The 20,348-nt window shown below is 36.7% G+C and overlaps 1 protein-coding gene across 5 annotated transcripts in view; it reads left to right on the forward strand.

Moving 5' to 3' along the window:
• The window catches only part of STK38L (serine/threonine kinase 38 like), a 79,691-nt gene that overhangs the window by 51,844 nt on the left and 7,499 nt on the right, over nt 1–20,348 (forward strand). For 3 of the 5 annotated variants that reach the window (XM_063639193.1, XM_055280294.2, XM_063639194.1), the window contains 9 exons: nt 253–397; nt 4,561–4,612; nt 10,443–10,565; nt 11,109–11,192; nt 14,878–15,001; nt 16,842–16,996; nt 17,652–17,754; nt 17,924–17,985; nt 19,959–20,076. In XM_063639193.1, the coding sequence (XP_063495263.1) occupies nt 264–397; nt 4,561–4,612; nt 10,443–10,565; nt 11,109–11,192; nt 14,878–15,001; nt 16,842–16,996; nt 17,652–17,754; nt 17,924–17,985; nt 19,959–20,076 (955 nt within the window). In that variant the 5' untranslated portion in view covers nt 253–263. Of the gene's footprint in view, nt 1–252; nt 398–2,988; nt 3,037–4,560; nt 4,613–10,442; nt 10,566–11,108; nt 11,193–14,877; nt 15,002–16,841; nt 16,997–17,651; nt 17,755–17,923; nt 17,986–19,958; nt 20,077–20,348 lie in introns of those variants that run through there. The other 2 variants (XM_055280295.2, XM_063639195.1) reach the window with 2 other exon arrangements.

The raw sequence follows: 20,348 nt of genomic DNA on the forward strand, positions 1-20,348 counted from the left end.
ATTATATATGGATGCCACCGGTTCTTCTTTGCTGTCATTAACTCCTGGTTTTACCACCACAATATGAATTTCTCTTGCTTTGGAAATAGTGCTTTTCTTTCTTCCCTAGCTTTGCATTATTTATAATGTGAAATACTTGGATGTGTTAACTGTTAGGGTAGAATTTTTCTTAGTTGAAATTAAACATTTTCAGTGTATTATAAAAGATAGGTTTTTTTTTCCCACTGAATAATTTTTTCTATGTTGTTTCAGTTTCCGTTACTATGGCAATGACGGCAGGGACTACAACAACCTTTCCTATGAGCAACCATACCCGGGAAAGAGTGACTGTAGCCAAGCTCACATTGGAGAATTTTTATAGCAACCTAATTTTACAGCATGAAGAGAGAGAAACCAGGTATAGTAAGGGCTAATCCTAACTTTTTTTTAGTTAAATAAGCTGTTGTGCTGTGAGTGGAATAGAAACTTGTTTTCCATGAATAATATGGATATTATGGATCCCTGCATGCTGTTTTTGTTTCCTGTACTGACAGTGCACATAGACATGTGTTTTATTTTCACAGAGTAGTTTCCTGAGGTGCCCCAAGTCTTGTGCGTCTATATACCCATATGACATGTCAATTATGTTTTAAACAAACCTTTTCCAAACATGAAATTATGATATGTCTTTACATTTTCTTTTAAAGGGATGCCTGGCTGGGTGTGGTGTGGCTCATGCCTATAATCCCAGCACTTTGGGAGGCCGAGGTGGGCAGATCACCTGAGGTCAGGAGTTCAAGACCAGCCTGGCCAACATGGTGAAAGCCCATCTCTACTGAAAATACAAAAAATTAGCCGGGTGTGGTGGCGGGTGCCTGTAATACCAGCTACTCAGGAGGCTGAGGCAGGAGAATCACTTGAAGGCTGCAGTGAGCCAAGATCGCACCACTGCACTCCCCACTGGGCAACAGAGTGAGACTCCGTCTCAAAAAAAAAAAAAAAAGATGCTTTATGAATGACTGACTTTAATCCAAAAGCATTTACAGTGCATATCGGTGGGAATAGAAGAATAAAAAAAAATGACATGTTATTTTGACTTTAGAAAACTTACAGTAAAGGAGATAACACACATAAATATTACATGAAAGAGTGAAGAATATTAAGATAAGTACAAGGAAGGGAGAAGACAGAGGCAAAAGAGCAGGAGGGAAGGATATTAGAGACAGAATAAATCACCAGGTCAGGTAGTGTCCAATTTGGCTCAAGCACAGAATGTGCTAGATTTCAACATCCTGGGAGCCTTGGATTCTTTGTTAATGTAGCTCTTTTCATGGTAGTGGAGAGCCTTGGATGTTTTTGAGCAGAAGAATCAAATGAAAACAAGTGTTTCTCTGGAAGGGAACTTTATTTGTGATTCAGAGAATGGTTTGGGGTCAGGGTGGGGAATTAGAAACAGGAAAGGCTGGTGATGTAGTCCAGGTAAGTGGAAAGGAGGCTTGAATTAGAATTGTGACAACAACAACAACAGAGAACTGACAAGTAAGAAAGATTGACAAAATGTGGCTACTAGCAAAATATGAAATGTGAGGGAAATAAGTCAGTGTTGCCTCTGAAATTTCATGCCTGGGCAAACTGAGAGTGGTACAGTTTAAATGAAATAGAGAGGAAAAGTCTAATTTAATTTTGGATGGATTTAACTGCAGATTAGATACAGGTACGGTGAGAATTAGTGAACTGGAAAATAATTATTCAGAAATCAACTTAAAATAGGAATATGTGAAAGAGAGCTGAGAAACATGGAGAATCATGAGAAGAGCTGACATATCTCTAAAAGTTCTGAAAGGGAGGAGAGGAACGAAAATGGAGCAGAGGCAAACAAACAAACAAAAAGAGCATCAGCAGAAATTCCAAAAGGTTCCATTTAGGCAGAAGGAAAGTGACCACAAATAGCAGATCTAAATGGTAAGTAGGTGGATAAATCTCAACAAAAATTATATAAAGCAACAGAAATAATAGCGATAATATCTTACACATTAAAAATAGAATTATAATATTTTCCAACAGCAGAATGTAATTCAGGAAAGAAGTAATTAGAATTAAGGTGTTCTTAATGATCTTAGTAGAAAGGGCATAGAGATTAGCTTCAGAGTTTGACAAATTATGTTGTAATTTCTAGAGTAACCATAAAATGATAAAAATAGAGTTTGTAATTTCCAGACTAGAAGAAGGAAAAAATTGGAATGAGAAAAAAAAAAGTTAGTTCAAAAGAATGCAAGAGAGAAAGAAAAACTGAAATACCAAAAATGGAAAAAATGAAATACCAAAATAGCACAAAATAAGTTAGAAATAAAAATATAAATATATCAATAATTACATGAATTATAAGGGTAATTAAAGTCTCTGGAAGTGATCAGACCATCCTGGGAGAGTGAATAAAGTAGAAGACAACCAAGGAAGAAAAGGCAGGCACTTAAAAAAATTCATCAGAATTTCGAAGGTTCATTGTCTTTACTTGCTGCAGTGTTAAAGTAATTCAGTTTGCTTTCTATTTCCAAATAAAGGAAAGTAACAATAAAATTATCTGCGTTATTGAAAAAAAAAAGTAGTCTCAGCTTGGTGCCACTGGAAGTCAAGTCAAACAATCAGCTCATATTTTCTAAAAGCTTATACTTTAAGAAAATATGTGATGTATTTTTAAGGCTTAACTAATTGGATAAATGCATAAGCCCAATAAATTTCTAATCAGAGCAAAGCATAGGAGCATTTTAGGTGGAAAACTATTTTTAAAAAAGGTACAACAGAAATCATGGATCTTCCTGTTTAGATATGGTAGAAATGGATAAAAGTTACTGTATCTCTTCCAGAATGAGGAATGATTTCATGAAGTGTTAGTCTTGGCAATAACTGATGAAAGGGACAGTGGAAATTTGAAAGGAGAATAAAGTTGCTTATATGTTGATAGCTCCTCCCAGAATAATGGTCCTCTTACTCTCTGGATTCTTTCTGCAGAGGAGAAAACTGGAAATCATTCAACAAGCAGCACTGAAGTGCCTAGGGGTAGGTGATGGCAGTACAGAATCTGATGTTATGAGATTATTCTTGTCTAAGGGTTGGGACCCAGGGGAAATAATGCATAAACAAAAGATTAAAATCAGTGTAATAAGCACCAAGGTGGGTGCCTATGACAAGCACTGAGGAAACATGTGGTGGAGAATATGCTCTTAGGCCTCATCCTCTCCAGTGGGGTGCTGATGTATCAACAGGCTTTAAATGTTACAAATCTTCTATAAGAAGGAAAAATAAGTGATCTTAATGATGGTTTAGGAAAAAGCTTACTTTTGGACATGTAGCCATGAATAAGAAATATCAAAAAGTTGTGGGAGGGTTTCAATCCTTAACCCTTATACCCATTCAGTTAAATCCTGAAAAGTTACTGTTATTCTGACACACTCCAGAACTAATTAGGAGGAGTTCGGCTAGGTTTATGTTTAGGGAAAACCAATACAATAGAAATAAAATACTAATAATCACTTGGAAATGGGTTGCAAAATGTGTTCCACAACCATCTCTCTAGTTTTAGTTACTTCATCCACCCCAGATCCTTAGCTTAACTAACTTCAAGGGTGCTGTTTAAAAAAAAATGAATAACTGAACCTGGCTGTACCTAGAAAAGCAAATGTTCTGGTAGCTAGTGGGTTTTTAAAAAAATATTTATTTAGAGACAGAGTCTCACTCTGTCACCCAGGCTGGAGTGCAGTGGCACGATCTTGGCTCACTGCAACCTCCGCCTCCCAGGTTCAAGCAATTCTCCTGCCTCAGCCTCCCAAGTAGCTGGGACTACAGGCGCCAACCACCATGCTCGGCTAATTTTTTTTGTATTTTTAGTAGACATGGGGTTTCACAGTGTTAGCCAGGATGGTCTCGATCTCCTGACCTCGTGATCCGCCCACCTCAGCCTCCCAAAGTGCTAGGATTACAGGCGTGCGCCACCGTGCCCGGCCGCTGGTGGGTTTTTAAAAATACACATGTATGACTTTCCAATTTTCAAATAATTTTAATACAATAAAATAAATGCAATTGCATTGAACATTTTTCCTTCATAAGTTAAGGAAAACTGAGCTTAGAGTTTAAATGAGGGACTTAGCCAAGCTCATTTAGCTAATAAGTGTTAGAACCAGGGATATTTACCTTAAAATTTTATACTTTTAGTCAGTATAGTCATCTTTTTATATTTCTAATATAAGCATTGGGAAATATTAATGATATTGGTGGATTGAACATTAAATAGCAGAGTCTTCCATATTAGAACATCAGTCATTGCCAACATTTCATTTAGGCAAGAGAGTGAAGTAAGCTTCAGAAGTAAATTATTCATTTGGCCAGTATGAGAACGCAAAATCTGGGTTTGTTTTTTTGAGAAAGAAAACTATTCTTAGTGATTATCTTGATCCAACTTGAAAGATTTTTTTTTTTTTTAGCCTAGCAAGCTGAAGTGGTTAACTTGAATAAATAAATGTATATTTCTTAAGTGGAAATAGTTAGGAATGTATTTAAAATTTAATTTTTTTTTCCTTTGAAAAGGCAGAAGAAATTAGAAGTGGCCATGGAAGAAGAAGGATTAGCAGATGAAGAGGTAATGTAATTACCTATAATTACTGTACAAAAGCACCCCCAGTGACTTTTCATTCATTTGACATCAGGTATTTTATAACTTAAATAATGTGGATTTTATCATTTGAATATGGGCTTCTTACTTTGTTGCTGTCATGGATATCTTTTATTGATATCTTTAGAAGGAGGCAGTTTTGTTTTTTTCTTAAATTCCAAGAACACATATTTAGAGAACATTGCCTAATGTATTTTAGGTGTGTAGAATGAGAAAGGCAAGCTCTGGGAGGAATTAATCAATTGCTAACTCTTCTAAAATTTTTCCTAAATATTCTTTTAAAGCTATCTATTTCTCTAGTTCAGTGCTATTACCCTGATTTAAACTACCATATATTTTAACCTGAAAAATAACTGTCCCCAACTGGTCTCCCCATTTCCCACCCCCAGTTTTTCTGCATACTGCAGCTAGAGTAATCGGTCTAAAAATAGATTTGATCATGTCACTGTTTTGCTTAATAACCCTTCACTGGCTCCCTTATCTCGGGATATGGGCAAGCTCTTTAACATTGGTATACCTTCACTACTTGGCCTCTGCTTATCTCTCTCTAGCCTCACCTCTTGTCACCCACCCCCCACGCTGACAAGTATGAATTTCTTTGATGTCCCCTGTCTTGCCTGTGGACCTTTTCACATGCTCTTTCTGCTGCTTGGAACTCTTCCTTACTCCTACCCAACTCCCATTATTCTTCAAGAATCTGTAGTAGCTGGGCATGGTGGTGCGTGCCTGTAGTCCTAGCTACTTGGTAGGGTTGAGGTGGGAGGATCACCTGAGCCTGAGAGTTTGAGGTTGCCATGAGCTATGATCACATCACTTCACTCCAGCCTGGGCAAAGAAGCAGCTTTAGGCCTCGCTTCAGGCATCACTTCCACTGGGAAATCTTCCTTAACCTCTTAAGGTACCTTCTGTATTCTACTGTTCCTGTCCCCATGGGAGCCTTAAAATACAGTCTTCCCAAAGACTAGACACTGTAACATCTTGTTGAGCATTCTATCTCCACAGCTGTCTGGCAGAGAGCTAGAATAAATATTTGGTGAATAAATGAATAATCGCTTTTGCCCTCAAGGAGTTTTAGATTAGGAGAGTGAGAGAGTGAGTGAGTGTGTGTAAAAATATGTACACATGATAGAATGTGGTGAACGTTGAAAATATAGAGAAGATTTTTCCTTTAATTCAGAGGATCAGAAAACGTTTCATAGAAGAAGTAACAATTGAGTTGAATTGTAAAGAATGGGTAGAATTTACATTAGCGGTAAGAGATGTATACAAAATAGTGAATACGTATACAGAATAATGAGTTTACATTTGAGCTATAAAGGGTGCAATAAAAGGAAATAGTGAGTTAAGTTGATAGCACACCATGGAAAGCTAGGTTTAGAATAGTGTACTAAAAAAGGTATACTTTAGTACCAGGCAATAGGGAGTCACAACCTAGATTAATTAGTTTAACATGCTGAGTGCAGTGGCACACACCTGTAATCCCAGCACTTTGGGAGGCCAAGATGGCAGGATCACTTGAGCCCAGGAGTTCAAGATCAGCCTGGGAAATATAGTAAGACCTGGTCTCTACAAAAAATTTTAAAAATTAAGCATAGTGTCCTGTGTGTGTAGTCCCAGCTACTCAGGAGGCTCAGGTGGGAGGATCACTTGAGCTCAGAAGGCGGAGGCTGCAGTGAGCTGAGATCATGCCATTGCACTCCAGCCTGGATGACAGAGTGACAGCCTGTCTCAAAAAAAGAAAAAAAAATAGTTTCTATATTTAAAGAGTAGACCATCATCAAATGATTAATTGAAATCAAATCAGTGTCTAATCTTCCCTGTACCTTTCCTAGGACTGTACCTGTTCCTTATAGTTGCAATGTTTAAATCAAATACAATATTTTATGACTTATACTAAAGATGGTAACTTTGTTAATCAGTTGACTCAATCTAGACAACTCAAATGGTTTTACATTTAAAATAATCTATCATTATTTATGTGTCATTAATATTTGAAAAGCTCATTTATGTCCTTTAAATTTTAGTGAGAAAGGTAGTGATTCAAATCTGTATTCCAATCTATAGAGAAAAAATAAGAATGAGCATATCTTTCCTCATTTTAAAGTTAGAATTATAAATTTCTTATAATTAATAACCATATAATTGCATTTATATATTATACATCATTATATTGATATAGAAATCTTAAACATAAGATCTTAATTTGAAGTGTAGGGAAGAGACTGCAAAAACAGATGCCCAAACACTAAGCAGGCAACGGAAGTGAGACAAGCTGGCCAGGTTGGTTTCATAGTGACATCTAAGGTTATATTCTTTTGATCCAGATATACTGTGTTTACATATTCAACTTACATGATTTTTTTTTTGCTTCCACAAAGAAATAGATTAATATTTTTCCTTTTTAAAAAATATTATTTTCTTAAATATTGATCCTTACAGTTTATCTGTTGGCAAAGACATGCCACTTTTCACATTGCTGTAATAAGAGTCCCAGCCCACTTGGACATGTCTCCTGGGGACTGGCATCAGTGGTGGGGACTGACAAATTAGGGAACCAAGGCTCATCTAAAGAGGATTGCTACCATTGGCCCCTGTGGCCAAGGCCCTGTTTTTCCAGAGAAGCTAGTAATCTGGACTTTTTTTGCAGAATAACCAATCACCTGCTTTTGAAAAACAACGTGCAGTCCAAATATATCTGTAGGTTGAATATAGTTTGTAGCTTCCTGTTTGCAACTTCTGGTCTGCATCAGCAAGTACTGACTACATTTACAGCTATTTTCTCTAATTTTTCTGAATAACTTGTAGAAAATAGATGATTTTTCCATAAAAATAGTCAGTGGCCCATAATACCAGTTTATAAAACTTCTGATGTTTTTCTGTAAAAATGTTTTTAATTCCACAAGTGCTTATTATTAGGTTCCATGCTAGAGCCTGGATTATATCAAATTCTGTAAAATAGACAAGCTCTCTCAACCTTAATATAAAGTATGTTACAGCATCTTTATATGGGGTGGGTTTGATAAAAAATAAAATTGTTTCATAAAAATAAAATAGATAAAGTTGCTAGCTGAACCCTTTTCATCTGAAAACTTTCGTATGCACTGTCTGTCTTATACAAATACTGGCCACCCTACAGATAGAGAGTTTGAGGAACACCTATATAAAAAGGAATGGAGAAAGGAAGAAAATCACTTTCTAGTTTCATCTCACTTAAGAAAATCCCATCCAACATGGAATGTTATTTACTCTAATGAAAAACTAAATAGGCAAGTTCAAGCTATAAAAGAGAGTCGTGAAATGTTAAGCTGACCACAGATTTTTATTGTCTTCTTTGAAGAGGAAAGGATGCAGTTACCGCAAGGATACTGTTTGTCTTTCAAGGCTACTTAATCTATACCAGTTGTGAGTAGATATATCAACAGGCTTTTTCACTGATTTTTTTTTTTTTTTTAACATGAATTTGCTTCAGCTACCTCTGGACTGCAACACTGATTCTAACACTAAAATCATGGAATCGATTTTTTTTTTAAGTAATGTAACAATGTTATAGGTGATGCTCATTTTTATAGAATTATGTGTTCCATACACTTGTGACTCTCTTTTTGCTATTAAGTGGATGTGCCCAAAACCACATAAATTGTGTGAGTGCTGCATTATACAAACTACTAGACAATTTATGAAACTGTGTTTAGTGAGGTCATCTTTTCCATTCAGATTAAGCAGGATTTCTGCAACTATATCCAACTGTACTGTTTTATAATCTATAAAGCGAGAGATTCAAAATACTTTCAAAATTCTTATACTTATTCATTTATGTAATTAAAAAAACCCTCCTCACTACTTCCTTAAAGGACGTGATACTATAGTGCCACCAAGTGGCCTTTTAAAAATTAGTCTTAAAATTTAAAATCAGATACTTTTTAGAGCTATCTTTTGTTTTACTAGTAATTTATTTTTTTATTATTTAAAAGGTGTTTTTGAAGACCTATGTGCAAAAAAGGGTATTTGTCATTGCATTTATGTAAAAAGCAGCAAAAAAATAGTCTTCACTATTGTTTTAGGCCGCATTTGTTTTCTTAATTGTATCAATGTAATTTTAGCTCCATTAAACTGATATTTAAGTAGCTTCCCTTAAAGAAAGCAGGAATTTGCCAGTGTTGGTATTTCAGGAATTTCATATACACATACATACACACATACACACACTTTTATTTTTTTGAGATGGAGTTTTGGTCTTGTCACCCAGGCTGGAGTGCAATGGCGGGATGTCAGCTCACTGCAACCTCTGCCTCCCGGGTTCAAGTGATTTTCCTGCCTCAGCCTCCTGAGTACAGGTGCATGCCACCATGCCCGACTAATTTTTGTATTTTTAGTAGAGACAGGGTTTCACCATGTTGGCCAGGATGGTCTCAATCTCCTGACTTCACGATCCATCCACCTCGGCCTCCCAAAGTGCTGGGATTACAGGCATGAGCCACCGCACCCAGCTTATCGCCTCACTTTTTACTGAAAAAAATTATCTTTCATTGTTGCTTGCTTACTTTTTCCATAGTACCATTGTATTTTATAATCAATATCAGATGTGGAAAAAGACATTTAAAAAAAGACATTAAAGACATTAAAAAAAGACATTAGGCAAAGCCTGTTAATTTGTGTACTTGATTTTTATCTTCATTACTGTCATAATTTACACCATTGGTGTGCCTTAGTGTATAACTTCATTTAGCTGTTTGAAGACATTTCTTGATTTCATCTTCTTAGATTAACTTTGTTAGAAGTATCAGAATTCCATTGCATTGATAATACATGTTGACATACATATTTCTAATTAATAGTTCACCTAACCCTTTTAAAAACAGATATCCACGGGAGTAGGGAGAGGCTATACCATGAGCTGCATTTAGAAGCAATGTTTCTAAGCTGTTACTGTCATTTTGATTTGTCTGTCCCTCCAAACTGAAGCACTGAAAGCTTGACAGGATTCAGTTGAAGATGAACAGGAGTTAAATTTTTTCTCTGATATTGTTTCTTTTCCACTTAGTGTTTCCTCTACTAGGAGCTAACTATGTCAAAAAACAGAATTTTGATTGGTGAGGGTGAAAAATGAAGTTTAGAACAATAAAATAAATGCCTGTTCCAAATGTAACCTTCAGGTATTTCACAGTGTTGCTTATTAATGGAAGTTATTTTTTGTGGTCTTTGTAGAATCAGTTACGAAATTACCAACTTGGATATTTTAATGACTTCTTCTTGTAACTGTTTTTGCAAGTTTATATTTTCAGGAAGTTGTATGCCAAGTCTCAAGCAGTTTATTAAAATTTGCCCAAGAGTAAATTCTACCACAAGTAAATCTCTTTGGAAACACTACCATTATGTTGTTATTTTATTGTCACAAGTCTCAGTAGTTGTGAAAGAGCAACCTTGGAAATTAAGGAATTGAAGCAAAGCAGATTTCCTGACAGAATAAAAATCAGTATCAGAATACTATTAACATTTACTAACATTTAATTTTTATTTATGGAATTAAGTTACCATATAGATGAAAGAATAAGTTATACATATATATATAGACAAATATGATGGACTAAATTACATATTTAATGGAGTCCACCTCAAGAGTAAAGATTTATCAATTGTTAAAAATTTTAAAAAGTTTTCTTTAAATTGTTTTAGCCTAATAGTATATTACATATTAGTGCTATCATTTATTTTTACGTGTATCATCTTTTAATACTAGAAGCTTCGTCAAAACAACCTGATTATAAAATCATCCGTTTAAATTGTCTTTTTTTAATAGAAAAAGTTACGTCGATCACAACACGCTCGCAAAGAAACAGAGTTCTTACGGCTCAAAAGGACCAGACTTGGCTTGGATGACTTTGAGTCTCTGAAAGTTATAGGAAGAGGAGCTTTTGGAGAGGTATGTTTCTTTTTAAAAGTCACTACTGCTGCAAATATGTATGTTAAGATAATTTAAAATATGTGTTAAAATATAATTCCTGGCTGGGTGCGGTGGCTCACGCCTGTAATCCCAATACTTTGGGAGGCCGAGGCAGGTGGATCGCCTGAGGTCAGGAGTTCGAGACCAGCCTGGCAAGTGAAACCCTGTCTCTACTAAAAATACAAAAATTAGCTGGGCGTGATGGTGGGCGCCTGTAATCCCAGCTACTTGGGAGGCTGAGGCAGGAGAATCGCTTGAACCCGGAAGGTGGAAGTTGCAGTGAGCTGAGATCCCACCATTGCACTCCAGCCTGGGCGACATGAGTGAAACGCTATCTCAAAAGAATATATATATATATGTGTGTGTGTGTGTGTGTGTGTGTGTGTGTATATATATATATATATATAAAATTCCTGAAATACCAACACTGGCAAATTCCTGCTTTCTTTAAAGGAAGCTACTTTTCATTCCTGAACAAATAGTGACTGTTTAACATTTATAATACATGTTTTTATCTTTTAGGTGCGGTTGGTCCAGAAGAAAGATACAGGCCATATCTATGCAATGAAGATATTGAGAAAGGCTGATATGCTTGAAAAAGAGCAGGTATGAGTTCTTTAACACACGTAATATAAAGGAGCATCCACTAACGACTCGTTAAGACTGTTTATATTAGAATTTTTAAGAAGCAATTTACACATATTACATAAGCTATTAATTTTTTGGTAGCCTGTTTTAGTGTTTCTCAATTCTTTTAAGGTTTCTTCCAAATTTATAATCTATGTATTAGTCTGCTTAGACTTCCATAACAGAACACAACAGGCTGGTTAGCTTAAACAACAGAAACTTATTTTCTTACAGTTCTGGAGGCTACAAGTCAAAAATGAAAGTTTGGGCAGGTTTTGGTTTCTGGTGAGGCCTCTCTTCCTGTCTTGCAGATGGCCACCTTCTCACTAAGTTTTCACATGGCCTTTCCTTGGTGTGTGCAGGGACACACACTCCTGTGAGAACTCTCTGGTGTCTCTTCTTATAAGGACACTAATTACACCCTTATGACCTCATTAATTAACCTTAATTAATTCCCTAAGGGTCCATCTCCAAATACAGCCTCAATGGAGATTAAAGCTTTACTCTATGAATTTTGTAGATGCATGAACATTCAGTCCATACCTTCTGAAATACCTCCTTTTCTGACTACAATGAAAATAAAGGACAGTTCTCGGCTCCCAGAATCCCTATCACGTATCAGATAATCAAAACTAGTCTCCTGGAAATTTGCTGATTTTACATATTTCTAAAATCTGTAACTTTGTAAATATTCTGGGCTCTCTCCATGTTTCCTGTGCCTTAATGCAGTTACAAGGGGTGGCTTCGAGTAAAGGAGGGATGGCTTTTTGAAGATTTAAGGAGGGAAATTGTGAAATGGTCATTTTCAGGTGCAGGAAAGCAGACCTGCTAAGGAAATGCAGTTGAAGGCTCATTGAGATTTGCAGTCATGAATTTAAAGTGAAACCCATTGGCATAGCTGGGTGATTTTTCACCCTAGTTTCAGTGAGGGTAAGAAGGTAATAGGAACTATCTGGAGACAGAGTTATAGGGGATTTTGTTGATGACAGGCTATGATTCTCCAGAGGAAAGAGGTTTGGAAGGCAAGGAAGGTTGAGATACTGAGTTGGATTACAGAACTATAGATAATGATGGGAATATAGCGAGACCCTGTTCTCCACAAAAAGGAAGAAAAGAAAAAGATAATGATGGCAATAAGGATGTGGGTAAAGATGCATAGCCAGGCCGGGCGCGGTGGCTCAGGCTTGTAATCCCAGCACTTTGGGAGGCCGAGGCGGGTGGATCACAAGGTCAGGAGATCGAGACCACGTCTCGATCTTGCATATTTGGCTGTAGTGAAACCCCATCTCTACTAAAAATACAAAAAATTAGCCGGGCATGGTGGCGGGTGCCTGTAGTCCCAGCTACTCAGAGAGGCTGACACAGGAGAATGGCGTGAACCCGGGAGGCGGAGCTTGCAGTGAGCCGAGATTCTGCCACTGCACTCCAGCCTGGGCGACAGAGAAAGACTCCGTCTCAAAAAAAAAAAACAAAAACATGCATAGCCTCAGAGACAAGGAGGTCAACAGGAATCTAACTTAGCCATAATGGGATTAGTCCTACTAGGGTATAATAAGAAGGACAGAAGGAAGCAGTTAGTTCCAGCTGTAGTGTAGATACCAGCCACATGTGGCTACTGGGCACAAATTGAGATATCCAGCAAATAAGACTTGGTGCGAAAAAAAAAAAAAAAAAAAAAAAGTAAAATATTTCAATGATTTATATATTACATACTAAGGTGATAATATTTGGATATATTAGGTTACATAAACTATATTATTAAAAATAATTTCACTCTGTATGTGGCTTCTAGAAAATTTAAAAATTACATACATGACTTGCGTTACATCTGTACTGGACAGCCCTTGGTCTACAATATTTTGCGGGAAGTTAAGGAGCCTCTGGACCACTGCTCTTTCCTGTGGGGAGGTGGGGGGCGGAAATCTCACTGTCGTAGCCCAACGTCTAGTTGCTTTTGCATTTTGGGGTTGTATTTTTACCCCTGTATAAATTAATTTGCATTTGTTACCACTGGATTTTGTTTTAGAAAGTTTTTTTCTACTCAATTCTAATACATCAATATTTTAACTTTTATCACATTTATTTTAATGCAAACCACCCCCACAAAATTAAATACCAACTGATCTCCCCACTGTTGTTGTACCAGATTACGATAGGTCATACTTTCCAACCTTTGGATCCTGTTTTGGAAAGAGAACCTGTAATTTGGCTTTAAACCATTTAAAAATAATCAAGCCATGTTTATGTTGTAGTTGTTTTCCTTACACACCAGATGCAACACCAAAGTTTAGGGCTTTTCCTTACCACCTTAAATTGCTTCATGAAAGGTAATAGGTAGGCACTCTTGCTACCACTTTTCACTTAATGAAAAAGATCCATAGAAATTATAAAGTATTTTCATGCCAGAAAACAAGTTCTTACTCCTCAACTCTTACGCTTTGATCTCAGAATATTTATTGCACTAGGAATAATTCCAAATATGACACTTTAAGCAGATCATATTTTATTATCATAGAAAGGTTTACAAATGTATGTTCTCATGTGCTTTGGACCAGAGTTTATAATGTTGCACAATGAAAATAGCAAAAGCATAAATCAAATCTTATTATTAACCTTTGGAAAAAGTGTATAAATATATTAATGCAAAAGCATCTGCAAACTGACCAGTTATACCAACCCCATAAATTATCCAGTTTATAAAATTTTCCAGTCTGTAACATTTTCACATAATAGTATCTCTAGTAATTATGTGTCTGAGAAATCAGTGGCAAAATCCCCAAAAGTTACACAAATTTGCTTTAGCTAACATTTATAGATATGATAGAGGTTTTATATTATAACAATAACAATATAATATAAAGTTACTATAATTGTTACTATTTCTTAAAAAAAACACCAAATAATGATCAAGCTGGGACCTTTGTTTAACAATTAAAAATAGTTTGCTATTTTTAGCCAAGCTTAGGTTTGCTGTACCAATTTACAGGGCATTGCTTACTCATTTTTTTTTGTTTGAGATGGAGTCTCGTTCTGTCACCAAGCTGGAGTGTAGTGACGCGATCTCAGCTCACTGCAACCTCCGCCTCCCGGGTTCAAGCGATTCTCCTGACTCAGCCTCCCTTGTAGCTGGGACTACTGGCGTGTGCCACCATGCCCGGCTAATTTTTTGTATTTTTAGTAGAGACGGGGTTTCACCGTTTTAGCCAGGATGGTCTTGATCTCCTGACCTCGTGATCCGCCTGCCTTGGCCTCCCAAAGTGCTGGGATTACAGGCGTGAGCCACTGTGCCCGGCCCTGCTTACTACTTTTAACTTTAAAAGTCACACTAGTGCCCTAAATTTATATGACAAAGCCAGGATCCTAGGCTGGGTAGAGATTCTGGTTAAAAAGTTGTTAGACTGATTCTTGCTCTACTTCAGAGGCCTTAGCTTCACATAATGTACCTGTTGACCTCACCTTTTCAGACCTAAAGATATAAGCTAAAATAAACTATTTCTTGAGGCTCTCCATATTTGATGAGAATATGAACATTCATTTATGTATCAAATCTTTTGAAACTCCATCTTTCCTTCATTAACTGTTATGGATGGATAAGTGTAAGAGATGAGTTTGACAAATGCGTGATGTATTTACGATTATTTTTTTCAAAAATATATTCATCTAGGTGGCCCATATCCGAGCAGAAAGAGATATTTTGGTAGAAGCAGATGGTGCCTGGGTGGTGAAGATGTTTTATAGTTTTCAGGATAAGAGGAATCTTTATCTAATCATGGAATTTCTCCCTGGAGGTAAAAGCAAACATTGTATCAATGACAGACTGATACAAGCACATCTTTATATGCAATAATAATTTTATTGGTGAGGTTTACTTTTATTTTCTTTGAGGCTTTACATAGTCACAGTTTAAAAATATTTACTACCATATTGATGCTTATTTTTACCACAAAACAGATTGTTTTGAAGGAATGATAAAGTTAGCACATTTTAAATATTACTGTTCTGGGTTCACTGTATATAATTAGATTGTTACAAGTTGTATTAGTTTATTTTGTGTTGTTACAAAAAATACCTGAGGCTGGCTGGGGGCGGTGGCTCATGCCTGTAATCCCAGCACTTTGGGAGGCCGAGGCAGGTGGATCGCCTGAGGTCAGGAGATCAAGACCATCCTGGCCAACATGGTGAAACCCCGTCTCTACTAAAAATACAAAAAATTAGCAGGCGCAGTGGTGGGCGCCTGTAGTCCCAGCTACTTGGGAGGCTGAGGCGGGAGAATGGTGTGAACCCGAGAGGCGGAGCTTGCAGTGAGCCGAGATAGCGCCACTGCAGTCCGGCCTGGGCGAAACAGCGCGACTACGTCTCAAAAAAAAAAAAAAAAAAAAAAAAAAAAAAAAAAAAAAAGGACCTGAGACTGTGTAATTTATAAAGAAAAGAGGTTTAATCATTGCTCAGCAAAGAGGGCAAGGGGAAAAGAATGGCAATGGAAGGCAAAGAATTTTGGGTTTTTGTTTTGTTTTGTTTTAATTTTTATTTTTTGAGATGAAGTCTCGCTCTGTTGCCTAGGCTGGAGTGCAGTGGTGTGATCTTGGCTCACTACAACCTCTGCCTCCCGGGTTCAAGTGATTCTCCTGCCTCAGCCTCCTGAGTAGCTGGGATTACAAGTGCCCACCACCATGCCCAGCTAATTTTTTCTGTATTTAGTAGAGACAGGTTTCACCATGTTGGTCAGGCTGGTCTCAAACTCCTGACCTCAAGTGATCCACCCACCTCAGCCTCCCAGAGTGTTGGGAATACAGGTGTGAGCCACTGCCCCTGGCCCCCTATTTTTTTTTTAAAGCCTCAAAAAATATATGAAAAAATGTAATCAGTTGTCAATTCTGTGTTATAAGTGCACCAGTGCTTATAACAGTTAAAACTGTTAAAACTTTTAAAATTCCTTGAAAATAAAAGAATGTCTGCAGGTGCCTTTTTTAGTGGGATAATGTCCCACTAAACTCTAAAAGAATATATTTGGTTTCCAGGTGCACTTATTCTGATTTTTTTGCACAGTTTGACATTTTCCTCAGCAGTTAATTCTAGAAGTTCAGTGGTAGATATTACTTCATTATCAGCTCTTTTGTGATTTGATTTCACATGGTCTCTGCCTTAAAACCATTAAAAGTCATGAAACTTCTGCTTATGCAATAGCACTTTTATTTGGCCCAAGATATGGTTAGAAATATACTGGGTAGATCATAAAATGCAAACTCAGGAAAGCTAGCTGGGCATGGTGGCTCATGCCTGTAATCCCAGTACTTTGGGAGGCCAAGGCAGGCAGATAGCTTGGAACCAGGAGTTTGAGACCAGCCTGGCCAACAGGGCAAAACCCCATCTCTACTAAAAATACAAAAATTAGCTGGTTGTGGTGGTGCACACCTGTAATCCCAGCTACTTGGGTGGCTGAGGCATAAAAACTGTTTGAACTCAGGAGGCGGAGGTTGCAGTGAGCTGTGATCACACCAGTGCACTCCAACCCGGGCAAGTGAGACTCTGTCTCAAAAAAAAAAAAAAAAAAAAGCAGGAAAGCTTTTACAAGGTATTCCACCTTTGAGGCATTTTCAATAATAATATATTTGACTTTCCTTTATTTAGGTGACATGATGACATTGCTAATGAAGAAAGACACCTTGACAGAAGAGGAAACACAGTTCTACATTTCAGAGACTGTTCTGGCAATAGATGCGATCCACCAGTTGGGTTTCATCCATCGGGATATTAAGCCAGACAACCTTTTATTGGATGCCAAGGCATGTGAATAAACTGGTGAATTACTAGGCTGTTGATTATTTTTTAGAGCAGTAGAGCTGATTTTGTGAATGGAAATCAGCAACTGCAATTTAGAATATTGCTAAACAACATTATATGATAAGGTACTAGGAGAGGACTTGGGAATGAAATGACAACAGGGAATATGGCTCTCTTTTTATCTCCCTCCATTTTCTACTTTTAAAAATCATCATCAGATACTTAGGCCAGGCACCGTGGCTCACGCTTATAATCCCAGCATTTTGGGAGGCCGAGGCGGGCGGATAACGAGGTCAGGAGATAGAGACCATGGTGAAACCCCGTCTCTACTAAAAATACAAAAAATTAGCCAGGCATGGTGGCGGGCGCCTGTAGTCCCAGCTACTCGGAGAGGCTGAGGCAGGAGAATGGCGTGAACCCGGGAGGTGGAGCTAGCAGTGAGCCGAGATCGCACCACTGCACTCCAGCCTGGGTGACAGAGTGAGACTCCGTCTCAAAAAAAAAAAAAAAATCATCAGATACTTAAAATTTTACATTTTACGTGTATAAATCCCAAGCTAACAATTTTTATTATAATTGCCATTTAATAGAGGAGTTTATAATGAGGCTTTTTGTTTTCAAAGTTAATATGATCTAATTTTACTGGATTTTTTTTAGGGTCATGTAAAATTGTCTGATTTTGGTTTATGTACGGGATTAAAGAAAGCTCACAGGACTGAATTTTATAGAAATCTCACACACAACCCACCAAGTGACTTCTGTAAGTTTGGTTGTTGTTTTTCTTTTTTCCCTGGTTAAGATACTGTAGAGAACGGAAGGTTCTTTCCCTTTCCCCCTCCTTAATCCACTGTGTTTTAGATGTATATGTATTTTGTTTTTGTGGAGATCGTTTTTCCGTCGTGATTACAATTCCATACTGTTGAAATTAGCATTTCAGAACATGAACTCAAAGAGGAAAGCAGAAACTTGGAAGAAGAACAGGAGACAACTGGTGAGTCAACCAGTTTTTAAGAGAATTTTGTGCCTTGGTCCTAAAATCTTTCCTAGTTTTAACTTGATTATTTTTATCTTTATAATAATTAGTATTTACTTCATAACAGTGATAGCGCTTGCTCTGGGATCACACAGTTTTCTTAGTTTCTTTGTTAAGTTTCCTTGCCTGTAAAGCAAAGTGTTGGTTTTTACTTTATAACTTTAGAGTAGTTTACTGAGCATACCTACAAGTAAGCTGTTTACTAGTAATTAGCACTTTAAATAAAACTCACTGAGGCGAATGCAATTGTAATGAATGCCTTGTGATTTCCATTTTTCCATTTTTCATAACTGTGTTACAAATCCTGATACAAGTATCAATCAGCAAGTAAGGTGGTTGTGAGTTTCTAAGAACTTCTTTATAGAGAAAGTAAACAGGAAGTTTGGGATGTAAACAGTGTTACAATAAAACATGCAATTTGAAAAAGCTGGCTTTGCCACAGATAAATTTAATTACTCCTTTAATATAGAATTACATTATTTTTAACCCCATACTATTTCCTTTCTATAACTGAGCAAATAGAAGAATTGCTTCCCCTTTCTCCTCTTTCCCTTTGTCCTGTTAACATGGTCCATGAACGGTCTACAGGTTAAGAATGTGCCTTAGGATTTTGTTTTTCTCATTTCTTATAAAATGCCTGGCACATATGGACACTCTATAAATACTTGTTCAACCAAATGATGAAAACTAATTCAGCATTCCCTCAGGAAAGTAAATAGACTGAAAAATAATAGGCTAATACCCTCTAAAACCAAATAAAATGACCTTTGCATTATTGAGCTTATTATCTCATTAACCTAAATAACTGCAAACTTCTTATGTTTGTAAAAACATTTCAGTATTTTTAAATGTATTGAGTTACACATTAAGGAGAAAAACTTTGTTCTACTTTTAAAATGTGTCCATTTTAGATCAGGTTTTGCAATTGAGAATAATTGCAATATTCCCTATTTTTAAAGGGGAAAAACTGAATACTGCTAAAATTATGGTGGGGGAATTCTGTACCCCCCTAGTTACAAAATATTCATAGGTGATTACTCAGGTGTGTGTTTTATTATTCTCATGGCCAGTAGTTGTCAAGCCTTAGATTGAGTATTTCCCAAGGGAGAAGTAGAGAGGACTCAGTGTTTGGGGCAGGAAATTTCTTTAGCACCTGGATCCCCTGCCCTGTAAATGCCAGTTATGTCACTGAGATTACAAAATCTGTGGTCATACATTTTGCCATGGCCCCAAGAGTACTACCCCTAGTTGAGAATTACTGCCTTGTAGAAATCAATTTTGTAAGATTTTATATGAATTAAGAATTAAAAACTACATAGCTTCTTAATAGATAAGCAGTACCCTGGAATTACATTTATAATGAAAATACCTCATGCTTATTTTTGTAGTTTGTAGTTTACAAAACACATGTCGTTTATTGTTTCATCTTCATATCAACTCTATTAGGGCAGGTATTATTTCAGTTTTATGTAAGCAGAAGCTGAGCCTCAGAGAAATTGAATAATTTGCCCAAGAACACATTAGTAGTGAGTGGGAAGTCAGGTCTTCTAGGTTCAACTTTTTCATTCTTTTTGAAATAGACTGAAGGCTATATATATAAATAACTGAGCTTCTTGTGGGGGCAGAAACGATATATTCTTATAAAATGCCTGGCACATATGGACACTCTATAAATATTTGTTCAACTGAGTGATGAAAGGAAAACTAATTCAGCATTCCCTCAGGAAAGTAAATAGACTGAAAAATAGTAGTCTATAACATATTATCTTACTCACTACCTACCACTAAGCCTTGCACATGATAAACATGCAAAATAAATATAAGTGAAAATTTAACTCCTCTATATATTGCTTTTTCCAGTAGTAAGCCATCCTCAGATAGATATTTTTTAAATGTTAAGAATGCTGGTTTGACAAGTTGCTCCTTTGTAGGCATATTCCACAGTTGGGACACCAGATTACATTGCTCCAGAAGTATTCATGCAGACTGGTTACAACAAATTGTGTGACTGGTGGTCTTTGGGAGTGATTATGTATGAAATGCTAATAGGTATGTTTTATCATTCATTTATGTACAAAATATAGACATTTCCTTGAGTGCCATTGTTTGAACATATTACAGATATCATTAACTAAAATATTTGAAGTCTTTTAAACTTAATTCTGACATTCCCCCAATGTTAAATACATACTGATCAATACCAGTGAGCTCTCCACGGATCCTGTTTCAGGAAGGTGGGTATTTAACCCAAACTCCCACGTATAAAAGTGGTTATCTACATAGCTTTTCAGGTAAAAGGGGAGGCAGTGCTTTCAATCCTT

The sequence above is a fragment of the Symphalangus syndactylus genome, chromosome 5 (genome assembly GCF_028878055.3).
Source record: "Symphalangus syndactylus isolate Jambi chromosome 5, NHGRI_mSymSyn1-v2.1_pri, whole genome shotgun sequence".
NCBI lineage: Eukaryota > Metazoa > Chordata > Mammalia > Primates > Hylobatidae > Symphalangus > Symphalangus syndactylus.